General features: G+C 41.1%; 1 protein-coding gene across 1 annotated transcript in view; it reads right to left on the bottom strand.

Annotated features, from left to right (window-relative positions):
* The window catches only part of ANO10 (anoctamin 10), a 216,603-nt gene that overhangs the window by 172,975 nt on the left and 20,876 nt on the right, over positions 1 to 22,752 (bottom strand). Inside the window, 6 exon segments of the mRNA XM_010842152.1 lie at positions 6,331 to 6,513; positions 8,309 to 8,383; positions 11,362 to 11,417; positions 13,311 to 13,495; positions 13,497 to 13,878; positions 16,773 to 16,892. Coding sequence (XP_010840454.1) covers positions 6,331 to 6,513; positions 8,309 to 8,383; positions 11,362 to 11,417; positions 13,311 to 13,495; positions 13,497 to 13,878; positions 16,773 to 16,892 — 1,001 coding nt within the window.

Genomic DNA, 22,752 nt, shown 5'->3' with positions numbered 1-22,752 from the left:
TTGGAACTCTGCATTCAAATGGGTATATTTTTCCTTTTCTCCTTTGTTTTTTGCTTCTCTTCTTTTCACAGCAATTTGTAAGGCCTCCCCAGACAGCCATCTTGCTTTTTTGCATTTCTTTTTCTTGGAGATGGTCTTGATCCCTGTCTCCTGTACAATGTCACGAACCTCAGTCCATAGCTCATCAGGCACTCTATCTATCAGATCTAGTCCCTTACATCTATTTCTCACTTCCACTGTATAATCATAAGGGATTTGATTTAGGTCATACCTGAATAGTCTAGTGGTTTTCCCCACTTTCTTCAATTTAAGTCTGAATTTGGCAATAAGCAGTTCATGATCTGAGCCACAGTCAGCTCCTGGTCTTATCTTTGCTGACTGTATAGAGCTTCTCCATCTTTGGCTACAAAGAATATAGTCAATCTGATTTTGGTATTGACCACCTGATGATGTCCATGTGTAGAGTCTTCTCTTGTGTTGTTGGAAGAGGGTGTTTGCTACGACCCATGCAGTCTCTTGTCAAAACTCTACGAGGCTTTGCCCTGCTTCATTCTGTACTCCAAGGCCAAATTTGTCTGATACTCCAGTTTCTTGACTTCCTACTTTTGCATTCCAGTCCCCTATCATAAAAAGGACATCTTTTTTGGGTGTTAGTTCTAAAAGGTCTTGTGGGTCTACATAGAACCATTCAACTTCAGCTTCTTCAGCATTACTAGTCAGGGCACAGACTTGGATTACTGTGATATTGAATGGTTTGCCTTGGAAACGAACAGAGACCATTCTGTCGTTTTTGAGACTGCATCCAAGTTCTGCATTTTGGACTCTTGTTGACTATGATGGCTACTCCATTTCTTCTAAGGGATTCTTGCGAGAGGCAAGTGATCTTTAATAACTGGAAAAAGGCACCTGCATTGAAGTGGGAGGCCTGGACACTGGTGACTCTGACCTATCACCTGAGCAACATCACCACTCCTCCACAGGACCCAGAGGCCTGCTGCTCACACAGTTACCCCAGTGGGGCCAAGCAGCGCTCTACATGGTGCAGTGACGGGGTGAGGGAGCCATCCACGCCAGCTTCCAGCCTTCTCACTCTCACGATCATTCAGTGCACATGCAAAAATGACAGCTTAAGAAAAACACTCACTGCAGTATTTTAAAGCAACATGAAACAATCATTATAAATTCATAATTTTAAGTATTATTACTGTATTTCACAATCAGTCTTTCACCAAGATACAGACGCCAGATTCAACAGATGAGAGCTTTAGTAGAAGTCAGATTCTACTTCTAGTCAGTCTCTTTATTTTTTATTTTACTAAAATATGAAATACCCAAACAAAATTACTGGGGAATTACAGAGTACTGGGGATAGCAGGAAGTGCTTCTTCCAGATGTTCTGGATATTTGGATGAAAAATGAACCCAGGGATTTTGAGTGAGTTTCACTGACTGTCTGCAAGCCTTGCCAAAGAGTAATGCCAACTGCCTATGTTTTGGGAGCTGGCAGGTTGACACTCAGCTGGGGATTCAGTGGTGAACAGTTTCTAAACAACTCTTTGGTTGCATTTGGCACTAGAAAGAATTTCCTTATGTTCTGTTGCAGCATTGAGATGTGGTTTTTAAATACACCCAGCAATATAGCATCGATTTATTTCTCTGAAGAGTAAAGAAATCAAGGGTTGGGAAACAGTGAAAATCTTAGCAATCAAGCCATTGTTACCACAATTCATTCTTAAGAAATCCTGAGAGCCTATGCTTGGCTTTCAAAATTGCGTTGTTTTAGCTCATAAAATACAAGGTTGAGGCTCTGCAGAGATGTGTCGATGACAGTTTCTCTCTGATGCTCCACAGGGCAGCCTCCAGAAGTCACATAAACATCATCTGGCCTTTCTAGCATCCAGAACCCAGGGAGCCCCTTCCTCACAGAACAGCACACCCCACATTCTGCATTTCCATCTCACAACAGGATTTGCAGTGGTAGTATTTACATGGTAACACTATCAGTACTTTGACACTTCTGAGTACTTTTGGTTCAGTCAATTCAGCAGACCAGGGACATTATCTTTCATCAAGAAGCAAAGAAAAAAAAGCAAATTTAACAAAGTAAACAACCACATGTTAAAAAAATACACTAACCAAGATACACGCTACTCTATCAGCTGCAAGTTAGCAAAAGAACAACTTACTAAGATGATTCTGAGGACCTATTCACAAACTTTAAGAACAAAGCAACTATTTATAATGCTATGGTATATCCATGACATAGTAATTTTACATATCTAATTTATTACATGTATGAAAACCAAGTTTCAGGTTCCAGGGGATCCATCCCACCAGCCCCTCACACACATCTCAGAGTTTCCCACCCAGAGTAAGTGAGAAGGAAAGAAAGTACAGGATGAAGGCAACAGCCAGCACACAGCAGGCCTGAGCCACTCTTTTCCTGAAGCTGTCCTTTATTCAACATTGAACTGAGTGCCTGCTGAATGCCAGGCTCTCTGTTAGCAACAGAGTTTCCACAATAAACAACATGGAAACCCTATCCCAGTGACTGAGAAAGGAAAATTGCTAGCAAATGGCACAAACCCTTAAGAATATTAGCATATTCAACATCACAATGTGGAATACTGAGCAAGTGAAGTTAATCACTTAAATGCAAACGTGGTGGTCCATTAAGAAACGTACGAAAATACTAATTGAAGGAGGTAAGATACAGAAGCAAAAAAAAATTTTTTTTGATAAAATTCAACATCACGATAAAACTTCTTTTCAAATAGGAAAGAGAAAAAACTTCTTAAACTGATAAAGTTACTGCCACAAACATAGAACATACATAATACTCAATGGTCAGGGGAAAAAAAAAATTAGGAACAAGATAAAGATTCCTGTTATAACTATTTGTGTTCAAATTGTATTGAACATATTAGTGAGTCAAATAATAAAAAGTTGAAGGACTGAAGGAAAAAAGAAAATAGCCATTAGTGAAGCGGGGAGGGTTAAGAGTTTGGAATCAGCAGACACAAACCGTAATATTATATATAGGATGGAGAAACAACAAGGTCCAAGTAAATGTGCACAGGGAATTGTATTCAATATCCTGTAACAAGCCATGTTAGATAAACATGTATATATATGTATTCCTTTTCATATATATATACTTACCCCCTGAAAAACCTGTATGCAGGTCAAGAAGCAACCATTTGGAATGGATATGGGACAACACTTCTTCAAAATTGGGAAAGGAGTATATTGTCCGTCTGCTTATTTAATTTCAATGCAGGGTACATCACATAGAATGCCAGGCTGGATGAAGCACAGATTGCTGGGAGAAATATCAGCAACCTCAGATATGCAGATGATACCACTCTAATGGCAGTATGTGAAAATAACTAAAGAGCCTCTTGATGAAGGTGAAAGAGGGGAGTGAAAAAGCTGAATTAAAACTCAACATTCAAAAAAATAAGATCATGGCATCCGGTCCTGCCACAGCAGTTGCCACGTCATGGCAAATAGATGGGGAAACAATAAAAACTGTGATAGACTATTTTCTTGGGCTCCAAAATCACTGCAGACAGTGACTGCAGCCATGAAATTAAAAGACGCTTGCTTCTTGGAAGAAAAACTATGACAAATGTAGGCAGCATATTAAAAAGCAGCAACATCAGTTTGCCAACAAGGTCCATATAGTCAAAGCTATGATTTTTCCAATAGTCATGTATGGATGTGAGAGTTGGACCATAAAGAAGGCTGAGCACCAAAGAACTGATGTTTTCAAACTGTGGTACTGCAGCTGATTCTTGAGAGTCCTTTTGACAGCAAGGAGGTCAAACCAGTTAATTCTAAAGGAAATCAACCCTGAATATTCACTGGAAGGACTGATGCTAAAGCTGAAACTTCAATACTTCGGCCACTTGATGTGAAGAGCTGCCTGGTTGGAAAAGACTTTGATGCTGGGAAAGACTGAGGGCAGGAGGAGAAGGGGACGAAAGAGGACAAAATGGTTGGATGGCATCACCGAATCAACAAACATGCGTTTGAGCAAACTCTGGCAGATAAAGAAGGACAGGGAAGCCTGGTGTGCTGCAGTTTACGGAGTCGCAAAGAGTCAGACACAACTTAGCAACTAAACAATGACAACAAAATAATTGAATTACTTTGATGTACAGCAGAGATTAACACTGTAAATCAACCACACTTAATAAAATTACAATTGAAAAAGAAAATATCAGGGGACATATGTATACCTATGACTGATTCATGTTGCTATTGGGCAGAAACCAACACAATACTGTAAAGCAACTGTTCTTCAATTAAAAATTAATAAATTTAAAATTAAAAAAGAAAATGTCCATTTTTCATTTGTAGCTGAAATAACTGTCTACATACAAAAATCCAATAAAATTTTAAAAAGTTGGAAATAATAGAATTCTGCAAAAATTCTGGATAAAAAATATAAAAACCAATGAGCATTCAGATATGCCAGCAACAAGCAATTAGAAAGTATTTTTAAAGAGCTACCATTTATAGGGAACAGAGTAGTCTCAGTATCTATCACAGATGACCTATTCAACACAAAGCCAAAAAGAACCTAAGCAAAAAAGAGCCTTTGCAAACTGTCTGTCACCCGGTCTGTATGTGATCTACCAAGGCAGGCCTTCACGTGGAGCAACGGCCCCACCACCCTGCCCCATCGAAGCCTACTGATGGGGTATAATGGAGGCCCACCTCCAGAACTGCTGAACCTGAATCTCAGGGGGAAGCAACGGGACAAACTGGATTCACAAAAATTCATGCTCTGAAAAGGAGCATGGTGCGGGGATTACTCTAGATCTGTAGTTTCCAAACCTTCAGGTCCCTGAAGCCCTAAACTCTTTCAAATCACTGATGATATCAAAGACTTTTTGTTCCTAAAAGTTATTATACCTAGCATTATTTACTGTGTTAGAAATTAAAAAGCAAAACTGAAAAAATATTTCTCATTTACTCACTTCAAAAATAAAAAGCATATTAACATAAATAAAATATTGTTTGAAAAAATAATTACATTTTCCAAAATAAAAAAATGTTGAGTGTGGAGGATGGTACTCACTTACATCTTTGACACACATTTTTGATGCCTAGCTTGTGAGAAGGCATATCGTTTGCTGTGTGTCAATACAGTATTCTGGTTGGAATACTCACCATGGAATCTCAGCCTCACACAGCTATGTGTTTGGATATGAGCCGCTCCCAGGAGCGGGAGAGCAGTGCACAGTGAGATCTGAAGGGCTACACAGCCCTGGCCCTGTTACTGGAAGAACTGGGTCAGGAGACCCCAGTGGATGACCTCTGGTGGAGACATTATGGAGAATTTCTTTTTCTTTATACTCTGTCTCATACTTTCCAAGCTTTCTATAGTGAGTAAGCAAGTATTACTCTTTGGAATAATGTTTTAATCTCAATCAAACTCCTTTTTCCCAAAGCTTGGCAACACTGTTTTAGATTCATAATGTAGCACTCAGGATGATTTTATAGAAAATATAATTCTAAGCTCACTGGCTTCAGTAAGGAAACAATGTACCTGGGGGTAAGGATGAGTGCATAGCAAGCAACGATCTAGAATAAATGCATCCCCAAAGCACAACCCCATTTCCAAATAAATGGAGAGAGTTAAAGCAGTAATAACTCGTGTTGATCTTGTGAAAAGAGTGAAGAAGGAACTTATAGGAGATGAGGAGGGAAGAACGGTCAGATAACGCAGGACCCTGCAAGCAAGTTAAGTTACTAAGGAGAGAGACATTTAAGCCCAGCGTTCACTCAGACCCATCGCCTGTTGAGGGAAATTAGTACACTGCTTCCTTTACTTCACATCAGAGAGCCCATGCTGAATAACAGAAAGACTCTGAATAGAAAAATCTTGAATCTTATTTCTTATTTAGGCACCAAGTGATTAACAACACAGAGCTTTACCTATTATTAACGTGAGAAAAGTGGCCTTCCATCGTTAGCGATGGGCTTATAGTTTTTGAGTACAAAGTGTCCAGAGCACACAATGGCTCCACGGCCGTCTCGCCTCTCCCCTGCAGTCTCTGAAACGGCCCCGCCACCCTCAGCAGAGCAGTCTCACAATTCATGGGACTCATCCTTTGGATGTTAGGCATACATTTCAGGCTCAAGGCAGCAGCGTTTTGACACACTGTTCTTTTTAACTGTGAAGTACTTCATGGTAAGGAAACTGGCTGGAAAGCAGTCATACCTGAGATGATGAATATGTACATATTTGTCGTACACACTCTGCACATGACTATTATTATTCACTTTCAATGTTTAATTCGGCAGTATCCAAACTTACCAAGTAAGTTCCCATTTCCTTTTCCAGAACGACCTGTTCATATAATGTAGCATCGATGTCTGCCTTTAAAGCTTCCACCTTCTTCTTCACCCGAACATGGTGCTTCTTTTGGAGCCAATAAGGAAGCAGAGATTCTACAATTTGGTTAAGGATCTGGGAGGTAATCAGGAGAGTGGCCAAGCTCTAAAGAGGAGCACATAAATGATATTTGGCAATGTGACTTAACAAAACCAAAGCATGTGTACAATTATGCAGTTAAAAAAAAAAAGGAATCTAACAAATAATGTATTATTATGTTATAAAAACAAGTATCAGAAAAGCTAGGTATAAAAAAAATAAAGAGCTAAGTGTTAGAATGATGTTTCTAATTTACTGGTTCTTCACAAGACAGACAAAAATATAAAAAGATTATAATACAATAATACAAATAAGATTATAATAGAAAACTGGTTATAAGTTGGGAGGACAACAAATTAAATTGAAATTCTGTTTTTTACAATCTCATGTGAGTCTAAATGATGTCACCAACTTTGAAAGTTTAGTCAGAACTTACTACAAAATTAATATATGCTTCCTCACTGTAGAAAAACTTAAAAAACAGAAAAAAAGTCAGACTTAACTGCACAACCATGTCAGAACCACTGCTAACATCTTACTTAAGTATTTCTTCCTAATGATATGTAAAAATAAAAGTAGAAACATCTGTATGTATACAGCTTTGTAGATGTCTTTTCTCACTATCCTGTGAGCACTTTCCCACGTCATGAATAATTCCTTTTTACTAGCCCATGCACTGTGGTTGAATGTAAGCACTATTTCCAACTCCCGTTGTCATAAGTGCTGCTCCTCACCTACGTGCACGAATCTTCATCCCACCTTTGATGATTTACTAGGAATGGAATAAGGTTCTTAGGAAAGGTACTCAAGTGGTTTCCAGAGGTATTGTGTCAATTTCCACTCTTCCCAGGTAGGCATCAGGGTTTCCAACACAAACCACCTTTGCTGATATTAAAATTCTTTGTTTCAAAGAGTTCTTCCCTGTCCCTCATCCCCTGTTAAATAAAGGAGACTCTCAAAAGCATAAGAAATGAGGGGTCGTATCTCACTAATACACTAATGGTGGGACTGGAGAGGTATGTATGTCTAACCTATTGATTTCAAATGTATTATTTTCAAAAATAATTTGTAAAAGTAACATTATATCTAGTTTAGTTACTAGGAACGCAGTATTTTACTTTTATGTCAGCTTTTAGAACTGTAACTACAAAATCTTTTTAACTTTCTGTTATACAAATTTTTTAATTTCTTGAAAAATGATCCCAAGCTCTCATATAAAGATTAAGAAGCCTAAACTTTGAGACACTAACAATCGCAGTATATCAAAACCAGAAAAGAATAGCCCTTACTGGTAGGTGGCTCAAGTATTAAAAAAAAAAAAGAGAGAGAATTTAGAAAGCAATAATTTATACTTCATTTATTATTCACTATGATTATGAGATCCAGAAATGGTAACACAACAAAATATATGTCAGACTTTCATAAATATCTCAGAAATGAGACAACACTGCATAGCATCTGCTGGTCTGCAAAGTTTAACAACATACCAGTTTAAAAATGAAATGTGTAAGACCATTATACCAATCAGCCCTACCCCAAGCACACCAAAGTTCAACTGATGAATTCATTTTTTGCTATTAAAATTGCTTTTACAAGCTTTGGTATCAACTATATATTTGATTTTAGTGCCCTAAATGATTAATTTTGCACTTTGGTTAGCTTCAACTAATTTCTTTCCAGTTGAGCACAATACCTAGTGCAATTGCTAATGTTTTTTTTTTTTTTTTTAGAACTGGGCTTAGAAATACACAAAATTTAATAATTTTGTCAAGATAATAATGGGAAGACCATTACATTACTATACTATACAAAAGCACCTTGCAAATAAAAAAAATCTATACCTTCTGTTTTTCACACTCACCTGACGCAAAAGCTTCATATCCCTCAGGACAAAGGCAATGTAGAAAAGTGAGGCAAAGCAATTCAGAAAGTTGAACTGCCAAAAAAAAAAAAAAAGAGAGAGAGCGAGCAATATTTAATATTTTGTCACTGAACTTTACTACAATTTGTGGAGCCCTATACCAAGGCCACAGGTGCAGTGCCCCATACCAAGGTCATCTCTGGAATTGAGACAGCCCCATAGCAACCATTGCCATGAGCCCTCCTGATCTAAACTGGCCAGCTCCCTGACCCCTTATTAGGTAAAAATACCCACCTTAACCAACCACCTAATGCCACCCTTCTAGCAGGAATTTTCTTTGTCTTGAGGCTATAAAAACTGGCTACCAACCCAGGAAAATCATCTGCTCTCCCTTAAGCCGACCCACTGTTCCCACTCTAATAAACTCTATTCCCCTTTCATTCTGCCTCTTGTTTGGAAATTCTTCTCCAACCCACATGCAGACCACGACACAATTGTAAATATCACATTTAAAGACATCATGAGGGACTTCTGGTCCCAACAAGATGGCAAAGACTTGTTTCTCCTACGCCGCCGCGCCCCCTCCCCCACGTCAGGAAGCACACCTACGAACTCCAGAAATATCACGAGAGGTAACCAAAGCGGAACTCAGAAAGGTGCTGAGAGGACTGCACAGCACCAGCACATCTTACATCCCTACTACTTTCTCATCAAAGACAGAGTTCAGTATCTCCCACCCCCAACCTGGTAATCTGGGCATCCCCAGGAGGCACAGTCCCTGCCCACCCTGCTTACAATAGGAGTCCTACAACAGGCAAGCCCAGCATCACTAACAGCGAGCTGCCAGGGCATGTGCTCTCTTTCCTCTCTGCCCTGCTAGGCCTGCCACTCCCCGCTCCACAGAGAAGATGCCTGGATGGAGGGGTCAGCACCCATTAAAAAGGGACCCAACCCAACAAGCAGCCCAGCCCTGGAAGCCTCTCTGTGCCCAGGAATCTGAGACTCCCCACTCTCCCAGAGACACACCTAGGAAGCTGGGTGGCAAGAGCAAGAGAGATGAGCCACAGCAACCAGCCGGGTAGCATCTTTGTCACCATGGGCCTGAGACTGCCCTGCCCAGACACATGGTTCAGGGGTCAGGGGTGTAGAAGTGGGGGTAGGGATCCCCCCATAACAACTACCATTTCTTTTTTTTTTTTTTGGTGGTGCCATGCGGGCATGTGGGATCTTGGTTCCCTGAACAGGGATGGAATCCATGCCCCATGCATTGTAAGCGTGGAGTCTTAACCACGGGACCACCAGGGAAGTCCCCCAACATGTGCCATTTCTTCCTTTAGTTCACCTGCTCAAGAACCTGCAACTACCTGTGGGACACAGGAGATTCCTTCCTGTGCCCCAGCCCCACGCTGGCTCCTTCTAGCTTTACAACACTGCTTTCTGAGACAGAAGACTGCTGTTGCGCACACTGTGCGCCAGTTGCTAGAGAGAGTGAGCAGTGACATAATGTGGGGCAGGGGTAGGGATGGGGGTGTTAAGTTATGGTAGAAGTAGAATAGCAAAAGCTCGGAAGGCTGAGAAACACCCTCCCCACAAGGTTAAAAAGAAGGGAGCGTCGGGACTTTTCTGAAGGTCCAGTGGTTAAGACTCCACGCTGCCAATGCAAGGGGCCTACGTTTGATCCCTGGTCAGGAAACAGGAAACCAAGATTCCACATGTAAAGTGCACGGACCAACCAAAAAAAAAAAAAAAAAATTTTTTTTTTTTTTTAAATTAAAAAGGAAGGGAGAGACCTAACATACACAGGAGAGGATTAGCAGACTCTCAGCAATGAGTCTTTTTACAAGACAGTCACCTGACACTGTATCTGGCACCAGCAGAGAATAATCCAGTCTTAAAAATGGCTAAATTCTTTAAGACAAATGGAGTGTTTTACCTCTAAGGGCAAGAGCTCTGTTTTGTGATCTTTTTCAAAGAATCTTTTAATGCATCACACATTCCCCTGCTCACTTTCTCACACAGACAACACAGAACGTAACATCCTTGCTGACTCAGCACCAACATTTTGAATATAAATTATTTTACAGGGCTAGAATGAGGCCCTCAGAGCCTTTTTAGATACAGATGGCTGCTTGCCCCTTTTCCAATGTCCAAATTGCTAAAGCTGTTGAAGTCTCATTACTTATTTATGAGAGGTTTTCTATTTCCTTCCCTACTCTTGCTTCTATAAATGTTGCTACTTGCAGAAACCTAATCACCTTCCTAATGATGGCTTCTGATCCTTTAAGGATGGAAAAACCAGAGAAATAAGCTTCTCAGAATGACTTCTGGAACTGGAACAAAGGCTCTTTCTAAGCGACGGCCTGGACTCCGCTCCGGGGAGTAAAGTACAGGGACTGTGTTAAATCAATTCCAGTGCAGAACTGCAGAGTTCAGAGGACTCTCTATGCACCTCTCTGGATTCTCAGCTATGTTACAGATGGCTGAGGTAATCTCCTTTTACACAAGGTGCTTTCAAGCCACCTCTTTGTTATTTCCAATAATGGTGGGAAGAGGCATAATTGTGAGCTTTTACATAAGCAGCAAGCAGGTTACACAGTACTTACCCTCCATCCCTTCCCTTCTGCCCTTCAAAACATGCTAGAAACCTCTTGGACTTTGGAAATTCCTTAGACAAAATTTTTAAAAATAATAATTTAGCACCTCATCACTAAACAATAGGTAGGTAACTGGAACGATTGGTGAATAATGAAACATTCAAACCTGAGTCACCGAAAGGAAAACATGTCTACAGTGTTTCAAACAACTGGAAATTGGCTATAATACTAATTTTTATATTCAAAGTCTTATATCATGACACATTTGTAATAAGACTGCTGAGTGTGTATGTAAATACACTTGTTAATCAATCCTTGCCTTCTTGGACAAAGTATATTAACTACTCTTACCTGATATTTTAAATTACAATCAAGTCTTCATATTTATAGTCCTAAATATTAAACAGTATACACTTGTTTCATAATTACAATGGATCTGTATATAAAAGTTCTACTTACCACTAACACTTTCAGAATTAGGTGATTCTGGTAGGCAGATTCCAATCTGTGGTTCTCTACAATATTAAAAAGGAGAAGTAATGTCAGATAAGAAAGCGGGACGGGAGTCGTCGTGAGGTGAGGTGAAGCCTGTGCTGAGTGCAGCCACGCCCAGCCACAGAGCCTCAGTCAGTAACTGCGCTAGACAGTCCATCACGGCTACTGCTTCCCACCAAGAACATCAAACAACAAAGAAACTAAAGACATATTTTTCAAGGTACTGAAATAGCACTGTGGTCTGAAATTATTTTTTAAAATATTAATGCAACAAAGAAATGATCCCACAGACAGCCACCAGAAAAAGACTGTGTGAGCAGTAATAGTAAAATTGAGAGCAACCTCTGAAGAGCAGTAGGGCAAGAAATCAAATTTACAAGGATTAATTTAAAAGGAAACTCAAGTTCCCACCCTCACTCAGCAAAGGAGACACTGTGCAGGTCCCAAGTTGGTATTATTGTATAGTTGCATCCGACTCTTTGTGACCCCATGGACTGTAGCCTGCTAGGCTCCTCTGTCCAAGGGATTCTCCAGGCAAGAATGCTGGAGTGGGCTGCCATTCCCTTCTCCTTGGACTCTTCCAGACCCAGGGCACAAGCCTGCATCTCCAGCATTGGCAGGAGGATTGTCTACTGCTGGGACACCACAGCAGGGCAGAAGGACAAAAAAGGCAGATTCTGAACAGAAGTATCACCTTGCACAGAGAGGTAATGTTAGGCTGACCTGGATTTGAACCTAAACTCAGTCAGTCAGTCACTGTGTGACCTTGGGCAAGTTACTTAACCTCCTGACACTCAGCCTCCTTGCCTACAAAACAGGCCTGACACTACCCTTCTTCCAGGGTTACTGTCAGGATTAGAAATACTACAAAAACCACAGCTCAGCTCAAGGAAAGCACTTGGCAAATAGTAACTAGCAACTATGCTCCAATAAAAATTTTTAAAAAAATCTTATGAGAACAAAAACAAATAAATGATGTGTGTTAGTCACTCAGTCGTGTCCGACTCTTTGCGACCCCATAGACTGTAGACTGCCAGGCTCCTCTGTCTGTGGGATTTCAAGAATATTGGAGTGGGTTGCCGTTTCCTTCTCCAGGGGACCTTCCTGACCCAGGGATCAAACCCAGGTCTCCAGCATTGCAGGAAGATTCTTTGAAGGCAGATTCTTTACCGTCTGAGCCACCAGAGAAGTCCCAAATAAATGGTATCTGTTGTTATGTAACTAATATAAAGAATATTAAATATCTGTATGGTCCAGAAGTTCAGGCCTAGACTTCTTCCTAGGGGTTAATATACTAATAGCATATTTATTTGTCTGACTGAATAAATTAATTAAAGAGAAAACTGCCTATCAAGACCCTTTTTAAACTATAACCAAGTTCATCTTTTACCACAGAGACAGACAAGAACAGCCTCCTTCACTGAGTTCGATGGCAGGCCTCTGCCCCACACAATTACACAAGTGGTTTTCAGATCCTAGACACAGAGTATGGTGATGTCTCAGTCAGTCTTATCCCTAGCAGAAAACACAACAGAGTATGAGAAGCACAGGTTGGATAAGCCTGGCTCTGCCATTTGCTGTCTGAACCTTGATAACGCTCAGTATCTTTCTCCATAAAAATTGTGAAATAACTTCTATTTCATGGTGCCCTGAGGAGGGGAAAATGAGGAACTATGGATAAAGTGCTTAGCAGGGCACCTAGAACATAGTAACTACCAATACTTCGGAGCTGTGAGAATCGTGACCTGGAGATCATGGGAGTTCCCAGAGCCTGTGAACTTCTCCTGATGTCTCCACAACGAGCCCAGAGCAACATCTATCTGCTTTGCCAGGTAGCGGTTCTAAGAATCCTGTGATCGAAGCAATGTTTCTTACAGGCAGATAAGACATAAATACAAAGCGTCAAGTCTTACCCCATGAGGTTAAAAACTCAGCGGCGTATCGATAGAGGCGGTTCATGATCTCAATCACGATGGCGTAGATGATGCTGGGCACGTACAACAAGATGCTGGTCCACTCGGACCCGCTGTCCTCGTGCAGACCCAAGGCCCAGGCCTCCATGTCAAAGTAAATCATCATGACAAACAGGGAGAAATAGACAGAGGCACACGAAGGGCAGGGAGACCAGGTAAATGCGCAGCTGTCTCTTGTAGCTGGGGTAGAGCGGCTCCTCCCGGCCAGTGACTGGGTTGATACCCAGGACTCCGTGATACCCTGGCCGGGGCTCCTCGAACTTCCTCTTCATGACCAGGGTACCCCACCGGTAGGTCATGCTGGCACAGCCTCGCTTCCACACTTCCAAGATCACCGTGGACCAGATCAGGTTGAACGAGGCAAAGATCACATACTTGTCATAGTCTTCCCATGCAAACAAGTAGTAAGGTAACCCAATGATGGCCATGGGGATTAAGGCAAACGTGAAATACTCCAGAAATCCAAAGTAAAGAGCAATGGTTTCTCCAAAGTAGCCACGAATTCTGTCTACAATCAGAGGGGGAAAAAAGAGACCTTTAGCACAGGCTGCTGAAGACTTTTTTTAAAAAATCATTTCAAGTAAGCTTATTCACTTAAGTGGGGATCATTTAACAACCTATTTCCAAATCAGTGTGTAATAGTAAATTCATCCTCCATCAAGTACAGAAGTCCCGCTTGTCTGCAGAGCAAGCCTGACACCTCCCTGGGCTTCGGGCTCAAGCCATAGCTCCTGGGGCTGCTTCTCTTTACCGCCTCACTGATGGATGCCCTCTTCACAAGGAAAAACTCACCTTGGGCTTATCCCAAATCTCCAAGGTTCCTAGTTTAAATTCAGCCATGGCCAATGAACCATCGTTTTGTTTTTTTTTTTTTACTGGCCACACCTCTTGGAATGCACAACTTCCCCAACCAGGGATGGAACCCATGGCCTCTGCAGTGGATGCACAGAGTCTCAACCACTCGACCACCAGGAAGTCTCACAGCCAATGAACCATCTTAATTTGGGGGTTTACTTTATGGTCCCCATTTTTCTCTCACTTTAATACTTTAGCATAATAGGGGTTATTTTCAAAGAAGACTTCCCATCCATAGTATCCTGCTCCCCTGCTACCCAAAGCTATATATTTTCATCATTGTGTCATGGCAAAATTTTCAATACCCTGAAGAAAAATTATTCAAAAGCACAAACAATATTCTACATGTTAACTTCTGGAACAGCCATGGAACACATTTATCTAAACTTTCATACACCCACTGGGCAGAAGAAGGCCAAGCAACCTCACTGTTAATTGTCTGTGAACTCGACACAAGCTAACACAAAAGAGGTCACACACACTGTGTCCTTTGTCAGCCACATCTACATGGGCGAGTTCTTAGACTGCAAAACTGCCCTGCATTGGGACCAGGGTGGGATGCAGGGGGTAAGGGAGGTGTAACACTCAGAATTAGTATTTCTTGGTTAATTACATGCAGTTTAAAAAAAAAGAAAAACACAGTGTTTTAAGATAAAGCATCAGATCAGTCTATAAGGATGGTTCAGACTAAACAAAGATACTATTTTCCTCTATCTTTAATTCTTCTATTAACTCAGGAGCATGTTAAAATTAAAAAAAAAAAAAAAAAAAGAGGGTATGACAAACTAACCTCAAATGAGAATCAGGTTAAAAGATACCCAAGCAATTAAAAAAAAAAAGAAAAAGACACTCATGGGCCTCGGCTCCTAATCAAACCATCTCTCTCTTTTGATCTCAGGACAAGTTCAAGATCTTCCTGAGCCCCAGCTCTCCCAGAGGCCTCAAGACCACTACTACACCCGTGCTCAGCCTTCACCATCAACTCACTTTTCCCGGCTCACTTTCTAAGATATAGCTACTGGAGACTGTCACTTACAAGACCTAGAAGTAATATTTAAATTTACAGCCACCTAAAGGCTCCAAAATCACTGCACATGGTGACTGCAGCCATGAAATTAAAAGATGCTTACTCCTTGGAAGGAAAGTTATGACCAACCTAGATAGCATATTCAAAAGCAGAGACATTACTTTGCCAACAAAGGTTCGTCTAGTCAAGGCTACGGTTTTTCCTGTGGTCATGTATGGATGTGAGAGTTGGACTGTGAAGAAGGCTGAGCACCGAAGAATTGATGCTTTTGAACCGTGGTGTTGGAGAAGACTCTTGAGAGTCCCTTGGACTGCAAGGAGATCCAACCAGTCCATTCTGAAGGAGATCAGCCCTGGGATTTCTTTGGAAGGAATGATGCTAAAGCTGAAACTCCAGTACTTTGGCCACCTCATGTGAAGACTTGACTCATTGGAAAAGACTCTGATGCTGGGAGGGATTGGAGGCAAGAGGAGAAGGGGATGACAGAGGATGAGATGGCTGGATGGCATCACTGACTCGATGGACGTGAGTCTGAGTGAATTCCGGGAGTTGGTGACGGACAGGGAGGCCTGGCATGCTGTGATTCATGGGGTCGCAGAGAGTCAGACATGACTGAGCAACTGAACTGAAGTGAACTGAAAGGCTAAACAAAGTGAAAAAATGTCATATAAGTGAAACATAAAATGATTTTTACATCACCTAGAACTATCAACATTTTTCCTTTCAAAGAATTCAAGTAAAAACTCAAAATTCAATTTCAAAATTGGACCCTAAAATGATTTTTTGCTCATTATGACAATATTATAATGACCGTTTTCAGAAATGGAAACTGGAAAGAAAATTTTAGAGGAATTCCTTTAAACAAAGTCAATAAGGCAATGTTCTTTAAAGAAAAACAGACAGTAATACTTACGGTGAAAGCTACCAACCTGAATATAATCTTTATGCTTAAAAAACATCACTAAACCAAAAAACTTGAACATCCATATTGACATAAGTTTACACAGAATAATGTTCAACATCCACTGAATAAATTAATGGTTATTCTTCTAAGTGTCTTCACAGAAAGTGGACAGATCCAGTAAGGCACACCAAGATCCTTATGAATTATCTCAAAAGATGCTTAGGCCTGCTAGTCTGCTGCTAAGAATGAGCAGAGCTTGGCCTACTCCAAATAATTAGTTCTAAAGAAACAGCAATTTTCAAATACGAAATATTCATGGTCAAAGTGGATTCTTACAAACTATGTTCTACAACAAATCAGACACATGCTCAGGATGGCCACTCTGGATTGTCCGTGTCACTGGTGACATTTAATAAAAGCCTGCAATTCACTTCATCTAAAATGATATTAAGAATAAAATAAATAGATCATGCAACCCACCTTATCCTCCTCACCATTTTTTTTTTTTGCCCACACACAGCTGGTGAGTCCTGCCCATCACAGCATTAAACATCCACCCAAGAAGGACATTACCACTGCTGTGTCCTCCTCTAAGAGAGGCAGCACTGACACGTACCTATGGGCTGAAACTTCAAGGTAAATCGAGTATACCAGGTGTCCTCAAGCTTCTTCAGGGCCTCATTGTCATGCAGTGGGAACACCTGAACCACAATGCCAGACGTGAGCAGCCTCCTCACTGCGGAAGGAAATTATGAGATGGGTTTGAGATTTCTCGTGACCACTTTCATTAAAGGCTACCCAGACTCTCCAAGAAAAGGGCTACATAAAGACCAGTACTGTCCTGCCTGCTCCCAAGGGGTATTCTTCTGTTCTTCAGGATGTCAACATCTTTACTATTTCCTTTGTATATGAAAGCAATACAAGTTGATGTAAAATTTTCAATCTTACAGAAATGCACAGATTAGAACTGGAGAGGCCCTGGTTATTCTCTCCCTCCCACAAAAAAAAATAACCACTGTAAATAGCAATTAAGTGTCTAAGCTGACTTCAAAATAAACATCCATAAATATTTATTTTAGATACAAAAGGAACCATTCGCTACACATCATTCTGTAATCTCATGGAGTGGTAGTAAACGATGAATATTTCTCAATGCCAATGTAAATAGAACATGAATATCCTTTTACACGGTGTCATAATATTCCCTTACATGAAGTGCTAAAATTGAACTAACCTTCTATTGAAAAATATTTATTTCCTTTTTTGGCTATTATAAATAATGTTAAAATTCTTGTAGATATAACTTACCCCACGTGCCTATGATTTCCTTGTTATATATACTTAGAAGTGCTAGGTCCAAGAGCAGAGCATATGTGTATCAAACTTAGACACATATTACAAAACAGCCTCTAGAAAAATTTTACTCATCTGTCTTCCCACTACAGTGAAAATAAGATGATGCTCAATTCATGCTCACTGATATGGAGTATTTTCAAAACCATTTTTCTCTTTTCTAATCTGCTAACAAAGGCTTACGTTCACAGCCAGCAAATACCAAAAACAAAAAAAAGACTTCCTGTTTTCAGCAATCATTTGGTATGATCATAACACTTGTGCACATATCTAGGCGATGAGACAGGCTGGGACCTGGGACCCTTCACAGAAGTGTTTGCACCTGGACAAAAGTCTCTTGCAGCAACAGAATATAAGGGACTAAAACCTACCTTACACAGGCCAGGTGCAAATTATGAACAGTGAGATTCAAAAAGGCCACAAATTGCCACTTCTGAGGTGCTGAGAGCAGAAGCAGGGTACCACCCTGATCCCTGTACACAGCACCACTTCAGGGGTGGACAGAGCAGGTAAAGCCGCCCTCCATCCTGACCCACCAATCCGCGCCCACCCTCATACCTGACCCTGTCCCCTGCCCCGCACCCCCAGGAGCGAGCAAGCGCATCGGTTACTGCTTTCCCATGTGCTGCAGCATGAGTCCCGAGAAAGCCCTGCCTGAATTTCACCTGGCCTCTTATCAATTTCTGTTGAATAAAGAGGCCAAGAACCAAGGTCAGTTACAGAAAGACAAACACATTTAACTGAAGACAATATCCCCCAGTGATAATAAATGAACACGGGGTAATCTTTCACCCATAATTATTTAGAGTGACTCTGGGTGGGCGGGTCTTCGGGTCTTTCCGAGGAAATGTGTTCTGTTCACGGAGAACTCAGATGCACTGCCTGGTGCCCCATCTGGGGAGATGGGGTACTTTTCACACGAGTTCCCAGCAGCTTCTTCCTAAAGACTACGGCTGCTTATAAAATGGAACTCATCAAGAAAGAAAGGCCTGCTGTTTACATCCGTGGATAAGCTCTGAGTTCTTTAAGGTATATCAGCTCATCTCTACTGAGGGCTGCCTTCTTTATCTCCAATCTCCCTTGTTCCCACAGACAAGTGATGAGCGTATCAGGCAAGAGGCCCCCAAGGAGGACAGCAAGTAAGTATCTGCAGCATGGAAGAGAAACACGATTTAAGTTTTCCATGTAGATATACTACATGTAACAGAGACGGCATCTCAGGACAGAGGTCCTATTATAAACCCTTCAGTATAATTTTAAAGAAAACGTAACCTCTTAGAAATGGGAGGGGGAAGGATAATAAAGAGGAGATATTTGATACTACCAAATTCTAGGAAAAATTTCATAGTCTAGGAAAAATTATCAATATGATCATGAAGGATAATGTCTTTGGTTAAATTTGTTTGTCTCAGATACGTGTAGAAGTATTAAAATCATACTGGTTAAATGACTGCTGGAAGCAGGAAATGTTTTTCTGGTTTTGATACTTGCTGTTGGTGAACGTAGGCCTTTGTTATCAAGTTAGAAACGATAAAACTGATTTTGAAGATATAAGAAAAAGTATGGATCTCAAAAAAAAAAAAAAGGATTTTTAATAGCTAGTGCTCCTTACAACTATATCTCATGCATAAGTTACACAGAGGGGAAAAGTCTTGAAAAGCTAGGGGTGTGATAAAAAGCCTCATTCTCCATGACTGAAAAAGGTATATACTCAAAATATCAACAGCTAGAGGAAAAAGGTATATGGTTTAAGTTATATCAGCTCTGGTGCTGTCAAATCCATTTTTTAAACATTTTTATTCTAAAGCGTTTCAGTGAATTGTTTTCTTCAGCTAACAGGAGTGAAAGTCAATCACTCACATCAGTTCTCATTCTTAGCTCTTACTGAGGGATGCACAGCTGTATCTTATTCTTCTATCACTATCCTTTTCAACTACCACATCAAGTTTAACTTTGAACTGACTTATGGCATCTAAATTACTATTTTACTATTTCTAAGCTCTTTTTAAAGGAATTGTTCCATTCTGCTATAGAAGACATTCAAGGCCTGCATAAAAAGCTGGTTGTAAACCTCTAAAAATAGGGTTGCAAACTAAGGGACTAAGAGAGACTTTAAAGCTTCAAGTCCTAAATTACTGGGCTTCTCTTTACCACCAGTGCCAAAAGCATGGTTCTGGTTTCAGCTTCTAAAAATAGAAGAGGTGTTTTTTTTTTTTCTTCCTTCAGTCAGTCCTTGGACTTTTCTCTTGTCAGCTAAAAATGTAATTAACATGAGCCTTACCGTCAAAGGAAAATATAATGCTGTCTGTGCCTGTTTAAAGAAAGGAACAATTTAGGACTTCCCGGGAGGTCCAGCGGCTGACTCTGTGTTCCCAATGCAGGGGGCCCAGGTTCGATCCCTGCTCTCTCTGGTCGGGAAACTAGATCCCACATGCTGCAGCTAAGAGTTCGCATACTGCAACAAAGATCCCACGTGCCGAAATCAAGACCCGGTGCAGCCAAACAAACAAAAATAAATATTAAGAAATAAAGAAAGGAACAATTTAAACCCAGATTCCTTTAAGAATGCTGAATGGTCCACTGTCAAGCACTAGGACTATTACTATTACAGCCGTTACTAACCACAATCTAATTAAGGGAGACTGTAACTTGGCTTATACTAGGACCCTCTAAATAAAATAACGCAATGACAATACTAACACAGCCTTCGGTTAATGTGACATAAAAGTAAACACAGAAGTCCCTCTCACAATTCTTACAGTGTCTCTTTGCGACGGGGAGGAACAGGTGATGGTGCCTGCAATCCAGCAGAGGGGTGATGAACACACAGCACCCACAGGGAGACGAGGCTGCACGGGGAACACAGGGCCCCTGCCGCCCCTGTCACTGGCCCCCGTCCCAGGCCCTGCCTGCATCTAGGGCTCAGATGTGAACAGACCCCTCCTGTCTCAAAGAGGAACAAACTGCTTCTCAGGGACACCTGTGTTTTCAAAATGCATTTTTATATTCTGGTATTGTTTTAGTCCCTGCTTAACATAATAACTGCAAATATGTATGTGGCAAAACACAGTGTGTGTAGAGACATACAGATATAGATACACAGATATATGGTATGATACCCAGCAATACATACACACACACATCAGTGGTTTGTCTTATATGCATGCCTGCTACAGGGTATTTACTTGACATTCTCTCTATTATTCTCATAAGGCAATAATTTTAGAAGACAGAATATATCTGACCACTCTAATTTATCCATCTGTATACATAAGATATTCAGAGATGGTTGCTGCTAAGTCGCTTCAGTCGTGTCCGACTCTGTGCGACCCCAGAGATGGCAGCCCACCAGGCTGCCCCATCCCTGGGATTCTCCAGGCAAGAACTCTGGAGTGGGTTGCCATTTCCTTCTCCAACGCATGAAAGTGAAAAGTGAAAGTGAAGTCGTTCAGTCACATTCGACTCTAAGCGACCCCATGGACTGCAGCCCACCAGGCTCCTGCGTCCATGGGATTTTCCAGGCAAGAGTACTGGAGTGGGGTGCCATTGCCCTCTCCGTCAGAGGTAGTTATTGTCCAAAAAAGAATAACACAAGAGATTGCCACACCCCATCCATCAAAACATGACAATCATCTGATAGACATTTTGAGACAGAGCTTTTACCTAAACTAAATAATATCCCTTAGGATAAAGTTAATACATAAGAAAGTCTCCACTCTCTCAATGCCTCTTTATAAAGAAAATTTTTCGCTAGGTTACCTGCATGACTGTTAATTACTAGGAATCAACAGGCAAAGGCAGTCAGAGAGCCTGAGATCTCAGCTCACACAGACAACTAGAAAAGGGATGCCCCCAGATGGCCGCTGACGACTAAGACACACGTATAACCAGAAACAGAATGTGGCCCTCCTGGTGACAAGTGGTGGCAGAAAGACATCCCTGTCCTGTTCTTCTTCATGAGGTCAAATTAAAAACAACAAAGGAAATAAGAACCATAAAGGGAAACCCTACTTTTGATGATAGTAAAACAAATGAACAAACAAACAAAAAAAACTATAAAGTGAAAACAGAAACTGAAAAGTGGCCTTAAAAATCAGCCCAGCGTTCTAAGCTAAGAGCAAGCTGGGTCCAAGCAGGCAGGGGGCAGGGTTCTCCTGCACACTGAGGGGTGGGGAACTACTGTCCCCATACCCAGAATGCAGGCTAAGGGGGTGCTCCTTGCCTGGGACCACAGCCAGACCAGAGACACAAGGCTGGAGGAGGGAAAGGGCACGTCTGCCATCTTGGGAAAAGCGCTGCCTACTGGGGCGGAGGGATGGACACAGGCAGCACAGCAGCTGTGGTCTTGGTTGGCCACAGACAGACGGAAAGGTCAAACCCAGCAACACTCCTCTTAAGAACAAGGCTCCAGGGATTTAACCCTCTCTGGTGGTCCAGTGGTTAAGAGTCCACCTTCTAAGGCAGGGGATGAGGGTTCCATCCCTGGTCTGGGAACGAAGATCCCACATGCCACAGAGCAGCTAAACCCATACACCACAACTACTGAGGCCAAGCACTGTAACAAAAACATCCTGCATGATGCAACTAAGACCCAACACAGTCAAATCAATGAAGAAATAAAGAAAAGGGCTCCACGGAGGCTCTAAGATCGCTCAAGGAGAACACACTGTCAGGCAGAATCCCAGTTCCTGACCACCGCAGTTCCTGACTGGAGGCCCCCCAACATCGCCTCTTCCCAATATACACACTTCCTTCCCAGAAGAGCTGGTGTGGAAAAAATAGGGGTTCATTAAAAAAATAAGCAAATGCCACAAAGAAACTGACATCAAACTATGCAAGAATACTATCAGAGAAAAGAGGAAAGTCATTTTTTTAAAAGGCAGAGAAGAAACACAGCAAAAACATTACAGCATAGAGCAAAGAAAAATTATGGAATTCTTCAAGGAGTTAATGAAATTAAAGCAAGCCACATCTCTGAAATTAAAATCAAGGAAAACCTATGAGAGCTGAAAGGGGGAGCCTGGAAAAGCAAAATATCAGAAAAATAAAACTATTACAGATACAAAGAAAGTCACAGTAAAAGCTACTGAAGAAGTAAAGACTCAAAGAACAAAGCTGGAAAATGGTAGACATGCCTAAAAAATTACATAAAAACTTTAAAATATTTCAGAGAATATATAGACATACATATATATTTTATATATATATATATATATAAGTATATACATTACATCGGAGAAGGC

This window comes from Bison bison, unplaced genomic scaffold (assembly GCF_000754665.1).
Source record: "Bison bison bison isolate TAMUID 2011002044 unplaced genomic scaffold, Bison_UMD1.0 scf7180017864171, whole genome shotgun sequence".
NCBI classification, from domain to species: Eukaryota; Metazoa; Chordata; class Mammalia; order Artiodactyla; family Bovidae; genus Bison; species Bison bison.
The sequence above is the reverse complement of the archived record's forward strand: the minus strand, read 5'-3'. Positions and strand labels throughout refer to the sequence as shown.